General features: G+C 45.0%; 1 protein-coding gene across 1 annotated transcript in view; it reads right to left on the bottom strand.

The window, feature by feature from the left end:
* Positions 1-757: 757 nt before the first annotated feature.
* The window catches only part of RNF220 (ring finger protein 220), a 217,029-nt gene continuing 194,183 nt past the window's right edge, over positions 758-23,603 (bottom strand). The window contains 3 exon segments of the mRNA XM_030455208.1: positions 758-3,725; positions 11,196-11,270; positions 12,373-12,481. Of these exon segments, the coding sequence (XP_030311068.1) occupies positions 3,654-3,725; positions 11,196-11,270; positions 12,373-12,481 (256 nt within the window). The 3' untranslated portion in view covers positions 758-3,653.

The following is a 23,603-nucleotide window of genomic DNA, read 5'->3' as shown; positions in this document are numbered from 1 at the left end:
GGGTGGGTGGTGGGGGGAGGGAATGAGGGTTCCTGCTCCTCACCCTGGCCTCAGGCCTCCTCTGAAAGAGAGCCTGAGAGTGGTTGAGATGCCCTGCTGCTCCCTGCCAGCCAAAAAACCAGCCACCTAAGTAGCCAAATCCACTTCTTTTCCCTATCCTCACCACTGGAGATTGAAAGTGGATCCTGATATATCGGCTATTCACCCCCACCAGCCTGGGTACTCCCCAGGACCCCACCATCCTCAGGGGATGCTGCCATGCGAAGGGGTTTAAAAAAACTCCATCGACCTGTCTGCAAAATGTTTGTAAACCAAAAGTGTCGGCGCCAGCCCCTTGCTGGGGGGGGGGGAACCCGACCTCCATCCCCCCCACCACAGCAGCCTCCTGGTCCCTGCTGTCAGGGGTAACCCTATACCACAGCAGTGGCCCCTAATGCAGGACGTATAGATCTGTTGGGGCTGGGCGCCTCCTGCCCCCAACTAATGCAGCTGATGAGACTTCATTATGGAGGGGAGGTCCCCTGAGGCGTGCCCTTTGCTCTGCCCTCCTGGTTCTATGAGGGGGACAAGCTGGGAGGGGACCCCCTCCACGGTGGGCCAGAGATGCACCCCTCACATTTGTCCCTGCACCCCAAAGCAGGACCAGTGCTCCCCTTTGGGACATTACTCACTTCCAGGGGCTGCAGCACGGTGGGGTGTGGTGGGCTCCTCCACTGCTTCTCGCCTGCAAAGGAAAACACAGGCAGGAAGCACCCAAGAAGATTTATATTTGTTTAATTAATGTCAAATGTAGTTTACAAACGGGAGTGACAAGTACCTCTTTGTATAATATACACCGACACACAATCATTGACACACTGGAATATCGCTTTGTGCAACTGGGATTCTTTGGGCAAAGATAGGTAACTCCAATATTTCAAATTTTTTTCTTTTTTAAAAAATCATTTAAACTCATTACAGAAGAGGGGAAGCAGCAGATGCCTGTTACAAACCAGGATGCTTCTCCCCAGCCTTCCCCCTGCAGCCTCCCCCCTTGAAAACAGGAGATGGCTTTACAATTAAAACATAAAAACCCAAGCAACAAACAAAAAGAAACCCCAAAACAAAGAACCAATGACTAGTTACATATGGTTTTACACATACGTACACAACACAGCTGGTCCACAACCCCGGGCCAGAAAGCCTGGCTCCCTCCCAGAGCCTATTTCCAAGGAAAGGCTGGGGCAGGGTGTTCTGCCCTCTCTCCCTTCCTGGCTGCCTCTCAAACCCACCCACTACACCCTCTCCAAATCCACTTCTGAGACCCCAGTACCAGCACCCAGGCAGCACAGCTCCTGCTGGGTGGAATTTGCAGCCCAGCTGTGCCCCTTACTGATTTTTACCCCTTTTACAAGACCAGACCCAGGGGCTGTGTGCCTACTCTGTGGCCCTCTCCCTTGTCCGTAGCCTCCCTGGGTAGGTAGGACCCTCCCCAGGTGCCTTGGTTTTCTCTGGTCCCTGGGAGCTCTGTTGGGATGTGCCCTGAGCAGGAGAGGCTGCAGCTCTCTAATCCCCGAGGCTACCACCTTGCTATGAGCTTGGAGACTCAGGAACCTCTCCATTAGGAATTGTTGCTTTTTGCTATGATGCTTATACAGCTCCTGCAATTTGGTTTCTTTTGCTCTCTGCAGAACAGTCAACAAGCTCAGGGAAGAGAAGTGGGGATGGGACTGTCACACCCCAGGCATCCTGCCTCCACAGGACCTTCCTGTTCCAGAATGGCCCTGGTAGCCCAGTGGCACTGGGACTCACCTCCTAACCTCTCATCCATGCGTTTCTAAACTGTCTAAAAAATGTCCTAGCCACGTTGTGCTGCTGGGTGGGATCTGCTTGGAAAGACCTTATGGGAGCAGGGAGAGATAAGATTCCTCACCTCCCTTTAGGAAGCTGGGGCAGGGCTGGGAGAAGTCAGCAGAAGGGGCATGTGACAGCCTTGGGAAATTGATCAGTATTGGTTTCTTGGGTCCTGAAAATAAAAGGAAAAACAACAAAAAAGCCAGGCCAGATGGCAGCTTTGGTTAAGGCTGAGGATATGGGAGACAGGGACAAGCAGGGGGGACTGTGTGAAAGAAGCCAACCCCACAGGTAACTGCTTGCTGCAGCCTGGGGCAAGCCCTGGGGGTGGCCACGGGGACAAAGAGGCTCTCCACCCCAGTGCCAAAAAACCCACCTCCTTTACAAAACACAGGCTCCGGAAGCTGGAGAGCTGGGGGTAGCCAGCCTGGGGCAGGGCTGGCTCTGTGGAGCTTGTGTGTGATGCCAGGCACGGCCTTGGGCAAAGCCACTGGTAGAGCCACCCTGTCCCTGGCCATCCTGTCCCCAGCTGCCCCTCCCTGTGCCCACTTCCCTGCCATCCCACCTCGGACTGGGCACAGGGAGCAGCTCAGGCACCCTCAGCCTGCAAACGCTGTCTGCAGGGGAGGAAAGCAAAGCAAAGCAAAGCAAAGCAAGGCAGGGGCCACGGCCTTGGAGGAGGCAGGAGGGGGTCGGGAAGGCATTCCCGAGGCGGGGGGGAGAAGGCAGCACCCTGGCAGCTTTGCCTCCCTCCAGCTCCACACCGTTTGCCCCTTCCTGGCTGGAAAAGGCAAAAGGGGCTGAGCCAAATCCCCTCACCCTGCCCAGTCCCCCAGCGAGGAGTTAAAAGCCGTGTCTTTCCGGGGATAACGATTCTATTATAAATAGCCCCATTAGCTACAACTAATGACAAAAATCCACCTCCTCTACTCCCCATAAGTTCTGTAAGTTATGGGCAATGCTACAGCCATTACTAAAAGCTGTTAACTTCATATCTGAATGAGGAAATATACACCACAGAACATTAAACCATTTATATTATATATATGTATATATATACTTTTTTTAAACTAATGACTTTAATGCCAAAACTTTGCTGAACCAAGAAAAATATGGGTTTAATGTTCTCTGCTCATTTTTTTTCTTCTTTAAAAAAAATACAACCCAAAAAAAAAAAAAAAAAAAAAAGGGAAACTTATTAGTATGTAATGTTTGAGTCTATCCCATTTATACACAACATTGTAAACATATATAATCTATATTACATGTGCTTCATTTCTGCCTGGGTGTGGTTTTTTTTTTCTTTAAACCTTTTTTTATCACTAGAACACCACAAAAAACCAAAACAGAACCAAACGAAAAAACCAAGCCAAACCAAATAAAAACAACAAAAATAAAAACTGAACAAAGAACACAAGTTACAGGTTAACATCTTTCTGTCAAGGGTCCCTTCCCCAGTCTCCTGGGGGCAGAGTGGTCAACAACAGTCCAAAGCAGGGCTCGCAAGCCATCCACGATGCAAAGCCAGCTCCAGGGAATGGGTTGATGGGGAATACTGGTTTTAAAAAAGGGGGCTTCACAACAAAGGGTTTCATATTGCCCACTGCAGATGCTGAAGGAGTTTTCAACACATGGGACCTGGGAGCCAAGGCTTCCCACTGCTCCTGTAGCCTTGAGTTCAGGTCTGGAGTCTTTAGTTTGTTTTTCCTTTAAATTTTAAAACGTCTTTTTTGTTGGTTTTTGTTGTTGCTGTCGTTCTTCTCCCCCTTGGTGTGATGAGCTGAGCCGAGTAGCCAGGTCTGGCCCTCCTGCTGGGTCCTTCATAAGTAAATGCGCCGAAGGTCTCCAGGAGACGTGATGGTGTTACACTGGGGACAGAGCTTCTTGGCACCCTGCAACCAGCAGATGAGATGAACAGCGTGAGAGAGTGAAGGAGGACAACCTGTACAACCCTGTCCTTGGATGAATCCCAGAGCCAAGGTCTGTCACCAAACTCTGGGAAGAGCAGCTCTGGGAATAGAAGGCTCAACCTTCTATTGACAGATTGTCCTGAGCCCCCCTCTCCTGCCATGCTGCCATTGCTGGTGTTAGCCAGATCTGCTCCCTCTTGCTCCCCTTACTCACCTGCAGCCCTTCATGAGCCAGTTCAGGTCACTGAGCAGAGAGAAAACAACCCAGCTGGGACAAGTGCAGTTTTCAGCTGGGTTGCCTAATCTGGTTCATGATGGGGCAACAGCCTGGGAACTGCTTTGGCTGTACTGCAAAAGCCCCAGTGCTGCTGGCATGAAGGAACCTCCTGTCCTGTCCCCTCTCAGCTCACAGCGATGCTGCAGAAATTAATCTGTTCTGCCAAGGTGAGCTGAAACCAGCAAACTGTGATGTAAAGTAATGGGCGGCCGACACAAACACTACATGAAATAAAACAAGGGCTGATGTGCTTGCTATCTGTCACTGAGTCTGACAGCAAGAGGGTGTTAATAAGCATCAGAATCAGGGTCAACCTAAGCCGGTCATCATTAGATTGGCAGGTGTGACAGACAGTTGATGGGAAAAATGAGAGAAAGATGGCTCTGCTAAGAGGCAGCCTCCTGTCTACAGCACCAGCAGTGTAGGCAACTGGGATGCCCTGGCTTTCAACACTGACTGTAGCCTCAACAGGACCTCCTACCACACAGAACTGAGCACTCCTCCGTGCTCCTGTGCAATGCTGGATGGCATTCCAGCAGTTAACTTTTTTTTTAACTCTGCTCAATATGGGAGATGTTTGGCTGTAGGTGGGTGAGGAGGAGCAATAAACCCCCTCCTGAGTTCCTTTTTGCTAAAAGCAAACCTCAGATGCCTGCATCTTGTGCTTTGTTTGACTGAGACAGCTGAGGGCAGATGTGTGACCCTTAGCAAGTTCAACCTCAGTAACACAGAACTAACAGCTCACTGTGGGAAATTTCAGAATGAGATTCCTGGAGAGCCATTCTGTCCAAGCCTGTCCAAAGGCTGCACTGGTGCATGCTATAGAAGCACAGGTCCTCCACACTCAGCCCACAGGATGGCAGAACAAGCCTAATTAAACCAACTGCAGATTTGCTCTTCTGTGGCAAAGCAAGGTCAGGTATGCCATTCCTTCAAACCTTAGGGAAAGGGATGAATTTATTCTGACAGGCCATGGGATCTCTGTCCTGGAGATGTGTGTTCTGCAGCACATGCTGATGCTTTAGGGGGATCCACTGTCACCACTTCGAGCTGAGAGCTGCACATGGGCAGCCACGACTAAGTTTTCAATCATGCTAGAAGGCAGAACTCAACTGTATGTAGCTTGACCCATTTTCTACATGTTACAAGCTACACGATGGCAGATTCATTAAGGGCAATGGTGGAGGCTGCTTCACCTTCATTTTGGAAGAGCAACTCATCTCAAGCTCTGATGCCTGGGTACAAGGGAGGGAACAAGGGCATCCCAGAGACCTTCAGCAGCCTGGTCTGAACACAGGATGACCCATGGCACACTGGGCCCATATCTCCCTGGCTGATATTAAGCAGTTCAAGCAAACCTAATGACTGGAACCTTGGGGAAGCCTTTTTCTGTTTTCCAATTTTTAATTTTTTTTTTCCTCTGCCATCCCACATAAGCATGTGTGTTAAAATCAGAACTATCCTGATTTTTCCTTTTTGGATTGAAATTACTTAGAACCTTGTTCCTTACATCTGACTTTAAGGTGTAGTTGTACAACATTTATTGGCACTAGCATTTAAGCTCTCCTCTCTTGTAGAGAGGCACATAAGCTTGTACACACACACATGCTGGCAGAGGCACAAGGGAAAAGCATTTGCTCCCCCACTGCTCACCTGCCAGCTGGGGTTACTAAACTTTTCCCTTGAAATAAAAATGCTGTGGAATAATAAGTCCCACCTGTCGGCCATTTCTTTCTTTCTTTCTTTCTTTTTTTTTTTTTTTTTTTTTTTCCCAGGTCCTTCTGCTCCTTTCATCATAGCTTCATGGAAAAGCCTTGATGTGTTATAGCTGTGTGTGCTAGAGTAAAGGCCACCTCAGCTTTTCCATTATAAACCCCAGTTTTGAGGGGTTTATAAAACTCTGCTGCAAGAAGTTTGCTCCAGGGCTGTTACAAAGCAAAGAAAAGGGGCTGGAAGCAGGATGGAGTTTATTTTTTTCTCCTCCTTTCTTAATTAAAATTTGGCAAGTGATTGATCCACAATACAGGCTAATCACTTGGGGTAGCAGTTTGAAAAATACATTAACAAGAGCTGAGATTTTGAGAAGTCATTAGGGCTCACATGGTGCCAGGAAGGATTGCAGTACTTTTTCTTAAAGTTGCCTCTTAAAAAAAAATAATAGTGTGACGTCTGCTGGAAATTGGTTAAAGGAAGAAAACTCAAAATGAAAGATCTAGGCACTTCCTGCTGTCTTGTGGGTCTAAAAATGGGCAAATTCCAAGCAGAATATGCTACCAAGCTTCGAGACTAAAGAGCACACAGAGCAACGTTGCCTACATAGTGCCACCATCAAACCTAAGCTCAAATCTTGCCTATTTTATAGAAAGGAAAACCAGTACAGAGAGATGACAGGACTCCAAGAGCCACCTTCTGCCAGGAGAGGAATCAAACTCCAAGATCCAATTCTCAGCCAAGGTGAGAGTCTCCTCTCACACCCATGCTCTGCATGAAGTGGCAGCTTCTCTGCAAATGCTGATCCCCAGAGGAGCAGTTCTGGGGTACCCCCATTTATCAGATTAATGAGGTTAAGGCAATCAGGAGCAAACCCTTTTTCACAAAGCCTCCTCAAAAGGTAGAGCTCACCCTGCTGGAGGCCAAAACTTCAGTATATTAATAAATAACAGGACAACCTCATGGCAGATAGGAACATCAACATCCTATGAAGGATCAGGTCTCCCATGGAGCTGCTGACTCAGGAGGTTTCTATGTTTCTGCCAAGGAATCACCCGGAAGGATTGCTCTGTATCTGCACCATTTCTTAAAAAATACTCTAAATTGCATGGGATATACAGTATTATAACCTAGAAAAAATGACAAGGTGAAGAACATAGTAGTGTAATCTACCAAATATATAAATGTGTCAACTGCAGAGCATACATATCTATTGATGGATCAACCTGGAAGCATGGTCTGTGATAAAAAAGGCTTTTAAGAAGTGATTTTTTTTCCTGCTCCTGCAGTTTTAATTTTCAAATAAGCCCGCGACAAGTAAGCACAAGCCTGGGGTCAGCAAATACCCAGAGGAAATGCTGGATCTGGTGATGGGGGAAACTCAGCAAACTGCAGCTGCTCAAATAAACCTGCCTTCTTCCAGCCTCTGCATGCCTGCACCTACCAACTGCTTCGACACTGGCCAACAACAGCCTGACTTAGCTTTTAACTCCATTTACTTCATAAGGAAGTATACCAGGTCTTGGGAGATCACAGAGCTACAGCTCAGAGGGACATGAAGAACTCACTGTCCCATTCCCCTGGCAAGACCATCTAAGCCTGAATTACTGCTGACAGACACACATCAAATGTTCTCACAGATCTCCAAGGATGGAGGCTTCCAACCTCCCCAGAAAACCACTGGAGCAGATTGCCAATTTGCTGTCAGAGGACTCTTCCAAAGAAAAGGAAAATATGAGTATCACCCATTAGTAGCTGCAGAGTGCCCCTGGGTTAATGGGGAAGGATAGAGAAGGAGCAGACAAACCTCTTCCAGAGGGAGAGATTCATCCCCAATCATGCAGTGACTCAGGGATGGAGTCCAACAACCAGCTGAGGACAGACACTCAGCACCAGGACAGATGATGGTCAGTGAAATGAACCCCACCTTCTGCTGCCCAAGTGAAGCCTCCCTCCTGCAATACCATTTCCTCTATCCTTTTCCTGTCCTGTCTCCTCTTTGAAGAACGTGGATCACAGGGAAGCCACTTCAGGCTTGCATCTCAGTTTCTGCATAACCTGAAGTTACCAACTAGCTTTCTGCATGCAGGATGCATGAATGAAAAGCATCACTGTGCTCAGTGCTCCAGATAACCAGCACGCAGGGAGCAGCAAGCTCATGGGTGTGGTTTGACACAGCAATACAAAACCAGCAGATAAAACTATCTCACAAAACAGCTAATACGATTTCCTGGGAACCCAGGCATGATCACAAGGCATCAAGCCACATGTTCTTGCATCCCTCTCCCTGTCATGTCTACAACAACAGAGCTGCCCACAGTACACCTTTAGCCTACAGCCCCATGACTGCAGCCCTAAGGCAGTCTGGCTTTCCTCACAGAGCAAGTGGAAGTAGAAAAAACTACTAAATTCATCATGTCCTGACACTGGGTGAAGGGATGGTTCCTCCCCTTCTCCACAGTCACTCCTGAGGAGGACCATCTAATTGACTCAGCAAGTACCATAATCTCAGTTCTCCTAAGCCACCTGCAGGGGCCCTTTCTGCAGCCCCAACAATGGTCCAATGATGTGCAATGATCTGCATCCTTCACGATGATCCAACACAGCAACAGGAGACAGAGATGGTGACTGCCATGGTGAGTGTTTCATTCTCAAAACTTGGGAGCAATTTTGATGCACTGAGCTCTAGAATACTGGAACTTAAGCTAGAAAGCCCTGCAACCATTTGTAGAATCAGTGGTCAAAAATGTCTCCCACTCTCCCTTAGCAATAGAAAAGTTATAATTTGGAATTAGACAGTAAGAACCGAAAGTCAAAAAATTCTATTTTCAGAAAGCCTAAGTACTTAGGATGATGAGGATCCAATCCTCATCAGTGCCCTAGACAGCAATGAAGTCAAAGGACACTAGAGGGGCTCAGATCATTGTAAAATCATATCCTAGATATCATATATCCTATATGTGTAAACCTTATAACCTTTTATAAATACACTTCACCTCCTCTGGACCAAAACCAGATGTGGGCATCAAATTTCACCCTGCCTTCAATACCCTGCAGAAGTTTAGATGTGCTCCCAGGCACTCTGAGCCTTCAATTCCAGGGTCCTGTTCCATACATGGCCCTCCCTCTCTCTCACGGATACACTCAAACTCTAATTTAGTATTAGATCTCGGCTGGGCATACAGACCACAGGCACACAGGAGAACGGGGACTTTTCACCAGCAGGGATGGCAGATCTCCAGAATGTTCAAAAGGGGCCGGAAGCCCGACACAACTCGCCTGCCCCAACTCCTATTAACTCCAACAAATTGTTTATTGCACAACAGAAGAAAAATGTTGCCCCTCTCCCCCGGCCAAGTCTTTCCATGTGTGCTGCACGCGCAGGCTCCCTCCTCCCAGCCCCGCCAGGGAGCCTGCTTTATACCAAGGGAAAGGTAACAGCAACGATTATTACACACACTATCCCACAGCTCCTCGCTTGTTAAAAAAAAACAAGAGTCTCTTTTGTGCCCGAAATAAAAGGAGATACCTTAATTAGAACAATGCAGGTTGGTGAGCATTAAACACTGAGCCCAGCTGCTGTATGCCATTAAATTCATAAAAAAGGAGGGGGGAAGGAGGGCAGTCTTAACGAGATTACACACATTGACTTTGATCAAGACACAAAAGCACCAAGGCGTTCCAGGGTTTTTATTGCTGTCTTCGGGCTACATTTTAATGGTTACATTAGAAACATGCGAACACAGGCTGGGAGATTTTTTTTGAGATGGGAGAGGGAGTGCAAGCACGCCTTGTGAAAAGGCCTGGTTTAATAAATTGGGGGCTGCAGGGAGAGGCTAGGACTGGGGAACACATGAGTAGCCACTTATTAATTGCTTCCCCTGTGCAAGTGCCAAAGTCTTAGTACGATGTCTTGCTGGACTCTTCCCATCCCCCCTCTCCAGCAGAAGAGCCAGGTGTGCATAGCACACAGCCAGCTCCATCCCTACCTTTCTCATGGATATCTATGGGGCAGATGACACCCCTCTGCAAGGGTAAATGGTAACCCCTGAGCACTTTGAGTGGGGCTTCCATGCTCTCATGAGCACCCCTGACCACTGGATGTGAAACAAAAGGGCCTGACTGAAGTTGAACTAAGTTACCACTCAGTCTAAGAACAGGCTGAAATTGGTGCCATAGATTTAGAAGATGACCTGAGGCTGGCTGAGAATTGGAGAGGACAAAGACTTCAGAGTAAAGAAAATAAAAAATAAATTAGTGTTTTATCCTCTGTTTGCTGCACTGCTGAAGGACAAGATTACTCTTCACTTAGTGATGGTGGCAGAGCACACATTCATCCAAACACCTCACAGCTACGTACCCACATTTGCGTCTTTTATAACATGCTGCTAAAATGTTTACAAAAGCTTGTATAATCTAAATAGCGATGGGGTGTAGCCGAAGAGCTGTAAAATACTGCCCAAGGGATAGCCAAGTTATTGAGTTGCTATTAGTACTCAAGCCCACAGGCACTTCACCATCCTGGTAACTTTTCTGGACAAGACTTTTAAAAGGCAGGATTTAAAGGAGCACGATTGGCTTAATCGTAATTCTGAGCACAAAATGTGTTCTATAAAGTAGATTTTGTAATGCCTTACAGGAATAGTTTTTAGGAGTGGCATTCCCTCACATTTTTTGCAACCCAACACTGTATCATCTTGCTAGTAAGAGAAATAAGAGAGCACAACTATTTTCCACTCCTCAACCTGAATGAAAGCTTGAAAATCAGCTGCACAGGGGAAATGAAAAGCTGATTATAACCCCCAGTTTAACAAAGGAAAGGAAACCACTTTATTTAATAACACCTTAAATTTTAACCTGATGTCCTTTAATACATGTATAAATTACTATTGCATTGGGTCACCTATTCAGTGCTCAAAGTAGCCCCGAAGCTTCCAAACAGAGTGGCATAACACTTGAAAACTGCACAGCACTATTTCAAATAATCTGAAAAATACAGCTTCATATTCACAAAAGCTCCCTTCCATATCCTCTATCCTGAAAATGATTCCCTTTGCTTCAGGGGAATATTAGGTTTCTCAGCAGCTACCCATTCCATGATTCTCAGTGGATTTGGCCTCCAATCTCACAGCTTTACCTCTCTGCATAGATGCCCCATGGGAAATTACTATATAAGGCAAGGTTGTCCCTGGCACAGCTTTTAAAAGAGCAATGCTTGTCCCCATGGCAGCAGAGGAACATGCAAGGGACAGAACTGTATTTTGGTCATGACAACTCAAACAAAACTCATTCAGGTCAAAGCTAGAGCAGAGTGTTAAATGGCAGGGCTCAGGAAGTCTGCATGTGCAGCAGTGATACTGTTTAAAACAAAGCAAAAAGCACCTTTCCCGTGGTGATTCAAACAAAGTATCCTGTAAGAGAGGAGAAAGCCTGTAAATCAAGAAGAAAGCAGCCAAGAGCCTCACCAGAGTCCGCAGCCAGCATTCTTCACAGTGCACGTGCCAGCACTGAATGGAAGTCAGGGGCATTGTGTAGGAGTCCTGAGGAGAAGAAGCAAGCAGGTTATTTCCACAGCAGGGATCTACTGATTCTTTGCTCCCAACCCCATCATAATGTCTTTCTTTGTGAGTAACACTGCCTTATATTTTGTATCAAAAAAAAAAAATCTTGTGTAATCCACGAGTCTGCATTGTTGCAATGTTTGTGCAGTAGAGGCAGGAAGTCTCCTGCAGTCCATTCTAGCTTCCCAGAACTCCTGTGGAAGCCCATAATCCACTCAAGTGGTGACCTGGCTCAGCACAGTTATCGCAAGAGCATCTGAAGTTGCTGTGGCCACCTACCATATAATTCCCATCAGAAAGGTCACCAGATCACACAAAAACCAGTGACAGGATAAGATTAACCCTTATCACAACTCTTAGCTCTACAGGAACAGCTTAACTATGCCCCAAGAATGCTGCTCTTATTTCAGCAGATGTGCCTTGAGTATTTTCTATCATTGCCAATAAACCTCTGAAAATCAGCAGCAAGCTGACAGTTGTCCCCCCTGTGGGATGGAAGATGGGGACTGCATCCCTATATCTACAAGTCGTGAGCTGAAAGAAAGAGTACCATGCATCAAGCTGAAGTTGCAGAAGCAGCCCTCCACCAAGCAGCATTTTCTCCTGCTATCATCAAAATAAAAACCGGAGATTCAAAGCTTTGCAGACTCAGACCATCAGAGGGAGCTGCTGCCCTTCTTTAAGAAGGCCACAGCATCATCACAGAGCAAACAGGACATTAACAACTTCTAAACGCTCAGGCAAATAACATTCTTGTTCTCAAATCATACACAGATTTTGCTCTCTCCTGTGTCTGTAGATCTGGAAATGCAGGACAAAGATGCCAGAATCTGGGAGTTTTCTGTAGGTAGGCTGATAGTCCTATGAAATCGAGGCTTTCTTCCTCCGGTGGAACAATGTAATATACAGAAATTTAAATTGCTGAAAAAAGACCTAGCACCTTCATTTGTAAGGCTGATTGGTGTATAGGGACAAAGATGAGTTCCCTCACTCCACTCGAAAAAGGAGAAAAGCTTCTCCCCTCCTCGGCAAAGATACCAAGACATTTCTGATTCATTACCACAAGTGGAGTGCTACTCACCATGCAAATGAGACATTTATAGCGGTCCCCACGGGAAAGCTGCCTTTCTAACTCACGGACACGAGCCTTTAACGCTTCAAATGTTGTCACTGCAGAGTCTTCTGTAATTCTGCAAAAGATGATGGTGAGTGAGCATCACCGAATACACAAGATTAAGAATTCAGTTAAGAGGTTTTTTTGGGAAAAGAGCGTTCACAACAGGTACTGCACAGGCAATAGCAATATTTTAATCTATACATCCAACTCGGAGGAAGAAGAATTCCTAAAAAGTACAGTGAGAATCCTAATAAGCCCTTCCAAGCATCTCATGACAGAATAAAACAGGGCTGGGGATGCCAACTTCATACACAGCAAGTTTCCTCAAGACAAGGACATTTAAACAATAGATTTTTTGTTGTTTTATTTTCTGCCTCTTCCCTTGTATTCCTTAAGAAACTCTTAAGGAACAAATGCTTTGGACAAAGTTATGTACATTGCTCTAAAGCTGGTGAGATAACTTTCTGTGGGCAAGAGGAGCTGTCCCTCCTCTTATAGAACAGAGGTCTGTATTTGCTGGCCACCAGCCTTGTGAAACACAAAAATCACAAAGCTGTTATATTACAGAAACCCCAAGCTTCTTGGGTTCTAATACAACAAAAAATGAAAAACCAAAAGCAATGGACACAGTGCCAACGGAGTAGCTATAAAAGCAGCTTTACAACCTCTGCTTTCCCATTTCCTAGGGTCATTTTTGATGGGCAGCATTATCTCTTTTGTCACAGTGGCACTGTGCTGAGGGCAGGCAAGTGTATTTTCATGGTTCTGAAAGGCTGGTAAAGAACAACTTGCCAACCTAAAAGCAAGGGCAGACAGCAATGCTTAGCAAATGAGATGCAGGAAGCATCATAGATGAGGATGTTTCACTCCAGCATGCTGCAAAACCTGATTTCTACACAGTGCAGACAGAGGGAGGGGCCCTCAAGCATTCCCTGGAAAAGCCTGAGAGTACTGCATTGAAATTAAGGCTTCCATTCCTATGAAAACACAAATGCAACCAGCAAATTCCATGTACGTCAGTGAGATTCAAACCTGTACAAGCAGATTCCAGCTCAGAACCTGCAGAATACCTCACCATCAGAAGCTGTATCAATCACAACATTAACCACAGTGGCACCTACATATTCTATCTTTTTAGAGGATGATTCATCAACAGGTGGCTAAAACATGGGTCTAGTGGAATTACTACAATAAATAAAGTAATCTGAAATCTCAGCACCCGTGCTGCATACACACACTTGCTCCTTTGTTCATTAGTACCTTGTTGGTGGTACACAGGGAGGGATCTTAGGTATACCCCACGAGATGATTCTGCTGGGTTTTTTTTTTTCAAGGCTCTGAAAACCAAGCTAGTTGAAAAGATCTTGAGTGATATTTCTAATCATGGCCCTTCAGAAGAAGCCAGAGCTGCAGGAGTGCATATGGTTAAGTACGAGTGCTATAAAGCACCTCCAACTTCACTTTTGCCTTTGTACAGATCAGACACTCTCTGCAGGAGCTAACCAAGGAGAGACCTTCATCAGAAAGGAGATCCAATGCAAATGACATTTGCTAGGAAATGGTAACAATTTTTTAAGAGAAAAAATCAAAGAAATACACGTCCTGCCATGGCCTAGCGGGTGAGGACTGCCTGGGGACACAGACACTGTGGATTCAAGTCTTGGTATTACCAAATATTCTTTGGAACAAAATGAAAGAGCTCCCTGCTGTGAAAAACCTGCTTGCTCCTATGCATTGGTATAAATTATTATCACATCCCATCTTGGGTTCTCACCCTCAAGGAAAAGTTGTTAATGTTTTCAAAGAAAGTCCAGAAAGATACTAGTTTTTTCAAAGCAGCAGCAGATTTTTTTAATTTATTGCTTAGAGATTACTGTCAGATGAGAAATCATTTGCCTTCCAGTCTGGCCTATGAACAAGATGACACTGGATTAAGGCTGCAGGTGGATTTGACTTTCTGGAACACATCTCTCATTCTTGTGTGTGTAAGGACACTGAAGTTTTAGAAGACAGTGAGTGTGGCTCCTGCCAAAAGTGAGTGACAAGCAGAACCTCAACCTGTCCTAAATTCTCTGTTACTATCTGTGGAGCCATCTTTCCTCCTCTGAAGGGCAGGCAGCTCATCAAGGCAAGGAAGAAGCGGAAACCTTGAGCAGATCCAAGGAAAGACCAAGTCATCCCCAGCCAATAACAGTCAAAGCTTAAAAAGGAAAAATTTGCCACTGCAACAACTGGAGGAGATAGAAAATGGTTTGTTTATAGAAGTCTAAATAGCTGACCCCCGTTGGCCAACTTTGGAAAGTCTCTCTGAGATAATCACACCTGTCCAGTAATAAACGAATGAATCAGAAAAGGAGGCTGAATAGAGGTATAAGCAATAATGCTCAGAGGCTGCCTGATACAATGGCCAATCAATAGGAGGGCTGTAGATCAGGGTGCTAGTTAGCTGGAAAATTACCGCACCGCTGCGTGCGTCACGCTGTAGGGATCCTGGACAATCAATGTGGGAGGTATTGATTTAGTTATTATCACTTCATACGCTCCAGACATTGTTAAATATACATTTATTAACAAGACTGGGGTGCATTGGTAAGAGGGAGCTCTAGCCACTGCAGTATCTCCCAGTGCTGATCAAAGTACAGCTGTGACAGACTTTAAATTTCATGTTATCCTTGCCAAGCATGCTCCCAGCACAACTCCTGATGCACGGCATACTGTCAAACATACAGCTCCCATCTCAGAAGGAAGAGATTTTAGCCACAAGTGAGTATTTTGCACTTGACATTTCAGGAAAGCCTCCCAGAGAAGCTGCAACCAAGGACGTGGCGGCCAAGGGTCAACCCAAAGTGAGCGATAATTGCATGGCTGCTTCCGAAAAGCCGGAGGAAATGAGGTCAAGGGAAATAGGGAGAACATTAGTAAATAAAGGAAACTGGAACTACCTCCAGGGATGGAATAAAAACAAGAGTCACTTCCCATGTGTCTGGCTCCCGTGGTGGCCAGCACACTTGGGACACATGCCATTCCATTTAGTGACATTTTACCGTCAACCTGCTGCTTGTATCCTAAAGATAAGCATCGCTTAGGAGCAACTCTTCCTGCAGCAGCAATCTTGGGAACTCCCTCAGGCTTCCCTCTCCTGTGCACACCTCGTGTGTGCTTGCCTGGACACAGTTGGGAGCAGCCTGTGCAGTATTTTTACAGTGTAAGGCTGGGGTGGAGTGAGGGTCAGAAAGCCAAGCATCATGGATGGGCTAAGGCTGCACTCAAGTTCCCCTGCCAAGGGAAGCAGAGGGAATTACAGGGAAGAAGGAACTGGCCTCCACAGCCCTGCTCTACCTTGACCTCATGATGGATGCAGGAGGACTCTCTTAACAATTTTGCGCCTCAGCGCTCTGATTTGACGTGTTTGGATAATGTCATTTATCAGCCTCCTGAGAGATCTGCTGAGCACAACTGCTGCCGAGAGCAATGCCTCAAGCCCCAGTGCTGGTTCTTCTCTAACCATGCAGGTGCAAGACACCTCACTGATACCTGAATTGTCCTCTCTGGCTGAAGACATACCAAGATGGCACACCCATGGTCTACTCACTCTGGACCTACATCACCACACATGAAGGAGCCTGAGCAAGAACATTTATATAAAAGCAAAAATATAAGGGGAGGGCCCTTCGGGGAGGAAACTTGGTCCTGCACTGCTCTCTGGATGCTGTGGCTACCTTTTAAATAACTTGACAGTCAAAGTTGAGGATGCTGGGAAAGAGGGCATAAATCTGGGACCAGACAGACAGCTTGTGATGGTTTTCAGTCTTTGCGCCCAATGCCTGTTTTTCTGCTGTTCACTGCACCTTCTCCTGAGCACTGAAAATAAGAACAAACTTTCTCCCGCTTGCTTTGTTCAGATAAAAGTCCAGAAGAAGGGCAAAAAAACCCCCATGAAGACAAAAAAAGGAACTATCTGTAGTTTTGAGCTTACTCAGCAAATCACCTCCTGGGTAATCTCCCCTGGGAACTGGCTGCCCCCCTCTTTGCAAAAAAAACTTTAACCTAAACACTGGTTATTTGTCAAACATTAGCATGCATGTGATCTTTGTTTCTCCAAATTAAATCGAGCAATTCCTACCCGCTGTCCCAGTGGGCAATCACAAGCAATTCCGTTAATTAAATTATCTCTGATTCTGCAGCTCTGGAATCTCTCAATTGACTAAGCCTGTGCTTTATCATCAACAAAATACAGGATGAAAAAGGAAACAAAAAAATGCTGATGTCACAGTGATTGGCTTCAGTTAACCCTTCCCAGCTGGATATTAAGGGCTGCTCAAGAAACTGTTGGACTGGAACGAGCCCAAGAGCAAGCAAGAGCCTCATACCAGAGATACCCGTAGCAGCTGTTCACTTGTGTTTCCTTTCCTCGGTACAGAAAAAATAGAAAATACCATACTACCTCTGCATCCAGCATCCTGCATATTTGAGAAAGATGCAAGCTGTTAGTTGCTGAAGCAGCACATAAACCCCTCAAAGATCAGTCAGCTCCTGCAAATACCTCATTCTCCCCTTATCTAGATACCATTTGATGTAACCCTTGTTGACAAGTCTCTGTAAAACATTCCCCTTTGGTTTATTTCAACTGGATATAAATTTTCCTTTCTTCATAAACAGCCACACTGTACACAGCATTCCATAAATTTTTACAGTTCCACTGTTTGTATGTACCTTGTAAAAAACACTTAGCACTGATTAAATGCACCACCAATAAAATTTAATGGGCTACTTTTGACACTTGATATTCTGACCTTCTTTCTTCCTCATATATTTATTTTTGTATGCCTGTAAACACAAAGTGGTCAAGGAGAAAATGTACAGTAACACTGACAAACCCAAGAGTGATGTCTTTATTTTTAAACAAAGCCTTTATCTTCCCTTGTCTGAGGTGGAGAACCTGATCCCAACAGAACATACGTGCCATCTCCCTGCACAAGGGGCAGAGGTCAGGTCACTAGCAGCTTACATGTCATAAATATTAGAAACAGACTGGTCGATGCTTTGAAGGCAAAGTCAAGCTGAAGTAAGATTCCAGGAGCAGAGAAATTGCTCCTGGCCATATCCAACCATATCTGCAGATGACAATTATCATAACCACTATTATGCTGGAAAAGAGAAAGCTGACAGCAGTCCTTGCTTTGAGGGACACAAATCTTTAAGGCTTGATAAAGTGATCCAAAAAATGACCCCAGCATCAGTGCACGATCATGTAATTGCAAGCCTTCTCTCAGAGCCAATTTATGTTTGGGTGAGAGGGCAACTTTTCCAGAGAAGAGACTGTGTTTTATTAGCCTGTAACAGGCTGAGCAGAGCTGTTGTGCACTGGCAGCACTGCAGAACAGCAGAGCACGACGATGCTGTCTTGAGTCCTGCTCATATCGTTGTCTTCAACACAACTCCCTCACCATCCAAGTTTCAAACGCTATCTAAAAACAACTCAAGTTTTCTGGGAGAACTGCTTCTATTTCAACCTGGTGAAAGAATCCACCCCCTCTTTCAATTTAGTTAGCATCACCTGCAGCAAGTGCTATTGCTAACAACACTGGGAGTTTATTTTGGCAGACACAGGTGAGCAGTACTGAAGTCAGTGGGAGACAACACACACACAAAAACCTTTTGCTCTTACTGGAGTCCAAGAACATGACTTAGAGTTGGAAAAAAAAGTTTGTTACTAACAAGCAAAGCACTTAAACTGATCAGTAAGTTCTTAAAAAGAAAACTCACAGGTGGCTTTAAAAAGAAACAGACACAGCTCAAGCATTTTCAGTATGTGAAGTCTCTGAAAGAAGTCCAGTGTCAGGCACTGGTGGCAGACTGCTGTGAGTCAGGGGCTACCAGATTGGCACGAGGCACTGCAATTTTATTTCTCTAGATGAACTGGTAACAGCAGAAGGAGCCAGATCCCTGGCAGTAAAAAACTGCTCAGCAAAGCTGTTTGCAACAGAGCCATGTCAAATCACACCAAGTGAAGTTTAGACCCTCAGTCTGCGAGAATGACAGTGCTAAAAGCAATTCTTCTGGCAAGACATCAGCGTTTTAGGAGCTGGCTACTCCTCTATTTAGCTAAAAATCTAATTTATTTGGTTTATTTGTTTTCACACTAACCTCTCTTAAAAAGGCTGACTTATAATCCTGTAACACATTGTCACGTGTATTGAGGAAATTGGCAAGGATGCTAATATATTGTCCTCTAGGAAAAAAAAAACAAAACCAAGCACTCTTTCCTTGATTAATGTATGTTTTTGTATTGTAAGATATTAAGGAATGTTGCTTCACCTGTAATTATAGAGAATAGTTTATTTTGGCAAAATGCCCTAGCTTCTGGTTGCCAAGTTATGAATAATGCAATGTTCCCCATTCTAATTTCCGTGTTTTAAGTTGTGAATTTGGAGCAGGGTGCATGCAAGGGCACACACACACACACACACACGATGCCGAGGCGCTCTCAGTCACGAGCGCCTCTATTTTATACTTGCTTGCACAACTTGTTAATACCAGCATCTGCCTGCCAAATTCAGAGTTTGCTTCCGACTAATTTCATCTTCATGCAAACCAAAAATATTGTCTCTCTTTTTTTCCCCACAGAGGAATTATTTCTCTTACACTTGCATGCACCGTTGCAATACCACTGAGGGGAGCTTACTGCTGCAAGAAGGCATTTTAAGCTGCATTTAGTAGGGACTCGGGTAAAGATTCCCCAAAGAATTTAATGACAGAAGAATTCATTATGCTTTCATATCTCCTCCGCCTCCGTAACACAGAACCCAACAATGTCTTTACAGAGGTGGGAAGTAAATTCAGGCACTGGCTCTTTCTCTCCCTCTCTTTTTTTTTTTTTTTTTGGCCCACGTTTCACTGGGACACATGTGCCCAGCCCCAATCAAAACAGAGACAGATGGCACCGCTGATCATTCAGAATGGAAGGAGCCTCAGAGTCAGCATGTTTAGATGCATTTGTAGGGCTACACAGTATCCGCTTGCCACAGGGACTGATTTAAAAAGGCAGCTAGTGAAAGTCTGAGCTTGCGCCAAAATTTTAAATGTGCCATTTGAGCAATTATGGTTCGACATGAAAGCTGGGAGAAAGAATGCATGGGTCATTCTGGTTTCGATTTACAGACTATGTCCCCTGTTCCAAAGAAAAAATAAACACAATACCATTGCTTTGGTGATAGAGGAAAAAAGCACATTACAGAAGAGTATTTTGCTGCAGCAGTGTTTTGTTGAGGCAGCAAAGGCTAAGTTAGAAAATTATTCTTTAAACCAAGTTCCTAAAGAGAAATAATTACACATTTAAATTATTAATATCTCAGTTCACTTTTCAAATATGTCCTTCATCCTGGTGACCTTAATTGTGCTCCTAACAGAGCTGTGAGGTACATCATGGTTTTTATCTTTACATAAGTCAGGGCCACAAAGGGCAGGCAGTGAAAATGGAAAATCCAGCTCCTCTCCCTACTAAAACACACAGGTCAGAGGTTCCAGGCCACTGAAACTTGTTTCCAGCCACAAATAAACATTTGGATTATGACTAAGCTCCACGTATAGCTAGGCAGGTATATTTTTCTACCTGAAGACTTATGGCAGCTGTAGCCTGTCATCCTACTGTAGCCTGGAGGTGGCCTGGTAGCCTTGGTTGGACAATGAAGGCACAAAATTATAAAACATTCCTGAAGTGAAAGAGGAATAGTAAATTCCCAAGGCTGAAAGGTATTCAGAAAGTTGGACATCCAGAGGAGTCTTACGGTCGGCCTTTGTGCACAATGAAATGCCTTCTACTCCCATGGCCTGCATCCAAACAGATGAAATAAACAGGAAATATCTATGTTACTACACCAGCACTTGGATTCATCTGCAGCCTTTTAAGGGCTTTACTTTGAAGGTGATACGCTTTCCAGAGCTTCCATTCACCATCACTGATTGGAGGTACATAAGGGCAGCGCGATAACACATCCTCCAGACAGCTTCCTACAACTGCTGCTGCCGCCCTAGAACTTTTACACTGTTGCTGTTTCCTTTAAGGGGAAAGGATCAGAATTAGCATCATTTGTGGTAATCATGCCTTCAAAAAGAAACATGAGGTTACTAAAGGAGACCACCACATCAGTATTGCATAACCAACTGTGGTCCCAGAGCTGGAAGAGGAAACCAGCAACACAGAGGAAGCACAGGTCATCAGCTGGCTATTTGAGGGAAGAGCAGGAATGCTTATGCAGCTGATTGGGAAACAGCAGCTTTCTGGGTATGGCAACCATGAAAAAGAAAGAAAGAAGGGAGAAATAGAATAAAGTGCTTGCAGTGGTGGGGAGCAACTATGGTTAGGACACACACTGACACGGAAGTCAGAGGAAGAAATCAACACATACTAAACTACCTGAGTTACATTACTTGCTATTATGCTATTACAACTGCTTCTGTGAACGCAGTGCTGGGTTCTGTGTGACTGAGGCAGAGGAGATATGAAAGCACAATTAATTCTTCTGTCATTAAATTCTCTGGGAAATCTTTACAAAACTCCTACTAAATGCAGCTCAAAACTCCTTCTTGCAGCAGCAGGCACCCCTCAGCACATGCAAGTATAAGAGAAATAATTACAGACTCCATACTTGCCCCAGACATGGTTTAGCAAGAGTATGAGAACTGGATTTTTTTTTTTTCTGGCACTACTTAATATTTATACTCACTAACTACAGTCTAAGAAATGCATAAACTACCAAGAGCCATAATTACAATCATCCTGTCGTCATACAGCAGCTGGCACAGCACAAACACTTACTGAGTCCTGCCACAACAGTCAGTAAGTGCCAAAGAAAGCAGTAGCCTTGTTAATGCCAGCATTCAGACAGCCTGCATGGCCAGGGCTGCCCTTCAACAGATGCACAAGAGCAACAGCAAACTGGCAGAGGATGGGGCACAACATGATCCCTTTTTTGCTCTGCAAAAGCACATTTCCAACAAACAGACAACGGAGACTAAGTAAAAATGATTGTTACTTTTCTCTTGAAAGCATCTGGATAATTTGTTGTCCAAATGCAAACATTTCTTGGAAAAAAAAAGAAAAAGCATCAGTCTTTGCCCCTTAATTCTTGCAGCATAGGTAAGGGCTGTGAATAAACAGTCACATCCCCAAAATATTTTCATGAGGAACACAGCAGGGTCTGCAATGCTCCATCAGAGACATTGTTAAACACTACAGGCTAATTTTAGGAATGAGTACTCTTTCTGACAAGCTGCTCACACATCTAAGGGCAGAATTCATCTGCTAGAAGGCAGCTGTTTGTGTTTTATAAGCTAAAGTTTCTCTTACCTATGGAATAACTCCAATATTTCACAGAGAATCATCATCCATCTAACTGAAGTACCCTCTAACGGACCATCAGCCTCATATCCCCTTTGAAATAGCACAGCTGAGCACTTGCTGGGCCACGATTTATTTTTTACCTTCTAAGACATCTTGCTAACTCTATAGCTCAATAGTGACAGTCGAATTTCACACTGTGATAGCCCCCCATTGATTTTTCACTCCCAGGAAGCAACTCCACAAATTAAAGTTAACAGCATTTCTGAAACTAAGAAGAAAAAAAAAGAAAAAAAAAAAAGAAAAAAAAGAAAAGTAGGGGCAGGCAAAGAGACACAAATGGCAAGTTGCTTAAGTCACGCCCCCAACACAAGGAATGTAATTCCTTCCTGGGATTTTCATCAGTTAGGAGACATGGATGGTACTGCCCCCACAGCTGACAGCCACCATGGGTTTGAAGACTCTTCAGCTCTAGATTCACAGGCTCAACAGACTCAAGAACTCTTCCCCACAGGAAGATGTCAAACTCTATAGAAAGCTGCCTCAAGGCATGAAAATTAGGCCAAACCTCTGGACACAGCTGCACTAAACAGAGATCCACCTGCCCTCCAGGTCTGAGCTCGTGCAGTCAGCCTGTTTGGCTGAGGTTTAACCACTCACCTAGGATGCCCCACAACACCAGTATGATTTCAGCTGGCACAGTGGAAATAGTGTTTGAGACCACAATTGGCATGTGTGATTTCTACTGAACCATTAAAAGAGGAAACAGAAAAAAGAAAAGCAGCCCAGCAGCTTGCTCTCCACTACCACAGCCTAAAGGGTGAAGTAATGGCCAAGTCTCACTTCATAAAGAAATTGAGCATCTACCTATACACCCTTCCAGCACTGAACACCAGTACGCATTACAAGCATGTATTACATGCTAATGTATGGAGAAAAGGACTAAAACCTAATAAAGATAAATATCTGGATGCAAGCAGCACTCCACCCAGCAGTGCTTTCTCAGCCTGGCTCTGACAGTCCCATGCTTCAGTTCAGCTTCTTGGATACTGTCTTTAGGTTAGACAGGCAGATCTACGACCCACCAGAAGCATCATGCTCTCTATTTGAAGAGCACAAAAGGCTTAGTTCATTTATTACTTATTTTTTAAAATTCTTTGTTTGCTTGTTCTTGTCTTCCACCAACAGTGGAAGCCTAACAGTGATATGATGCCATGGAGAAGCTGGGGAGCACTTATCCTCTGTTGTGGATGCACAACAGCTTCCCTTTGGCTCTGACGTAACAGCTGAAGTGTGGCTCCTTCCCCTTCAAGTCTCTGCTAATCTTCTGGCTTCACGCTCACTCTGCTCCTGCTCAACATGCCTGCCTTAGAGCAGGGTTCCTGTGACAGACACAGCTGCTGCCCTGACTGCTCTCACACATTTGACTCTTTGCACAAAGTTCCCAACCCGAACTCTCTTTAATTTTAACTGATGCTCATTTCTGCGCTACCGTGCCAGAGCCCCTCTGGGGGTGATGCTTTCAAAGCTAAGACTGTAAAGAGGTGAGGTGGAAGGGGAGAAGGGGAGGAAAGAGAAGACAGGAAAAATAAAACAAATACAATGCTTTTTGTCTCTAAAACCCTCTTTTTAACCCAATGAGTGTCTCATCCAATGAAGCATGATGAGCATGAAGTGCTATATAAAGAAGATAATTATAAAGGGATTTAATGCTTGGCAGGCTCGCATTGCAAGGTTTATAGCAGAGGTAGCATACTCACTGAAACAGCCTTGTGTCCAGGTTTGCTATTATGCGGGCAGCACGGCTGGGGCCAAGCAGAATCAGAAACAAGATTTGTTTTACGAAAAAAAAGAG

Source organism: Calypte anna, chromosome 8 (genome assembly GCF_003957555.1).
Source record: "Calypte anna isolate BGI_N300 chromosome 8, bCalAnn1_v1.p, whole genome shotgun sequence".
In the NCBI taxonomy this organism is placed as follows: Eukaryota; Metazoa; Chordata; class Aves; order Apodiformes; family Trochilidae; genus Calypte; species Calypte anna.
Note: the sequence above shows the minus strand (reverse complement) of the source record. Positions and strands in the feature narration are given on the sequence as shown.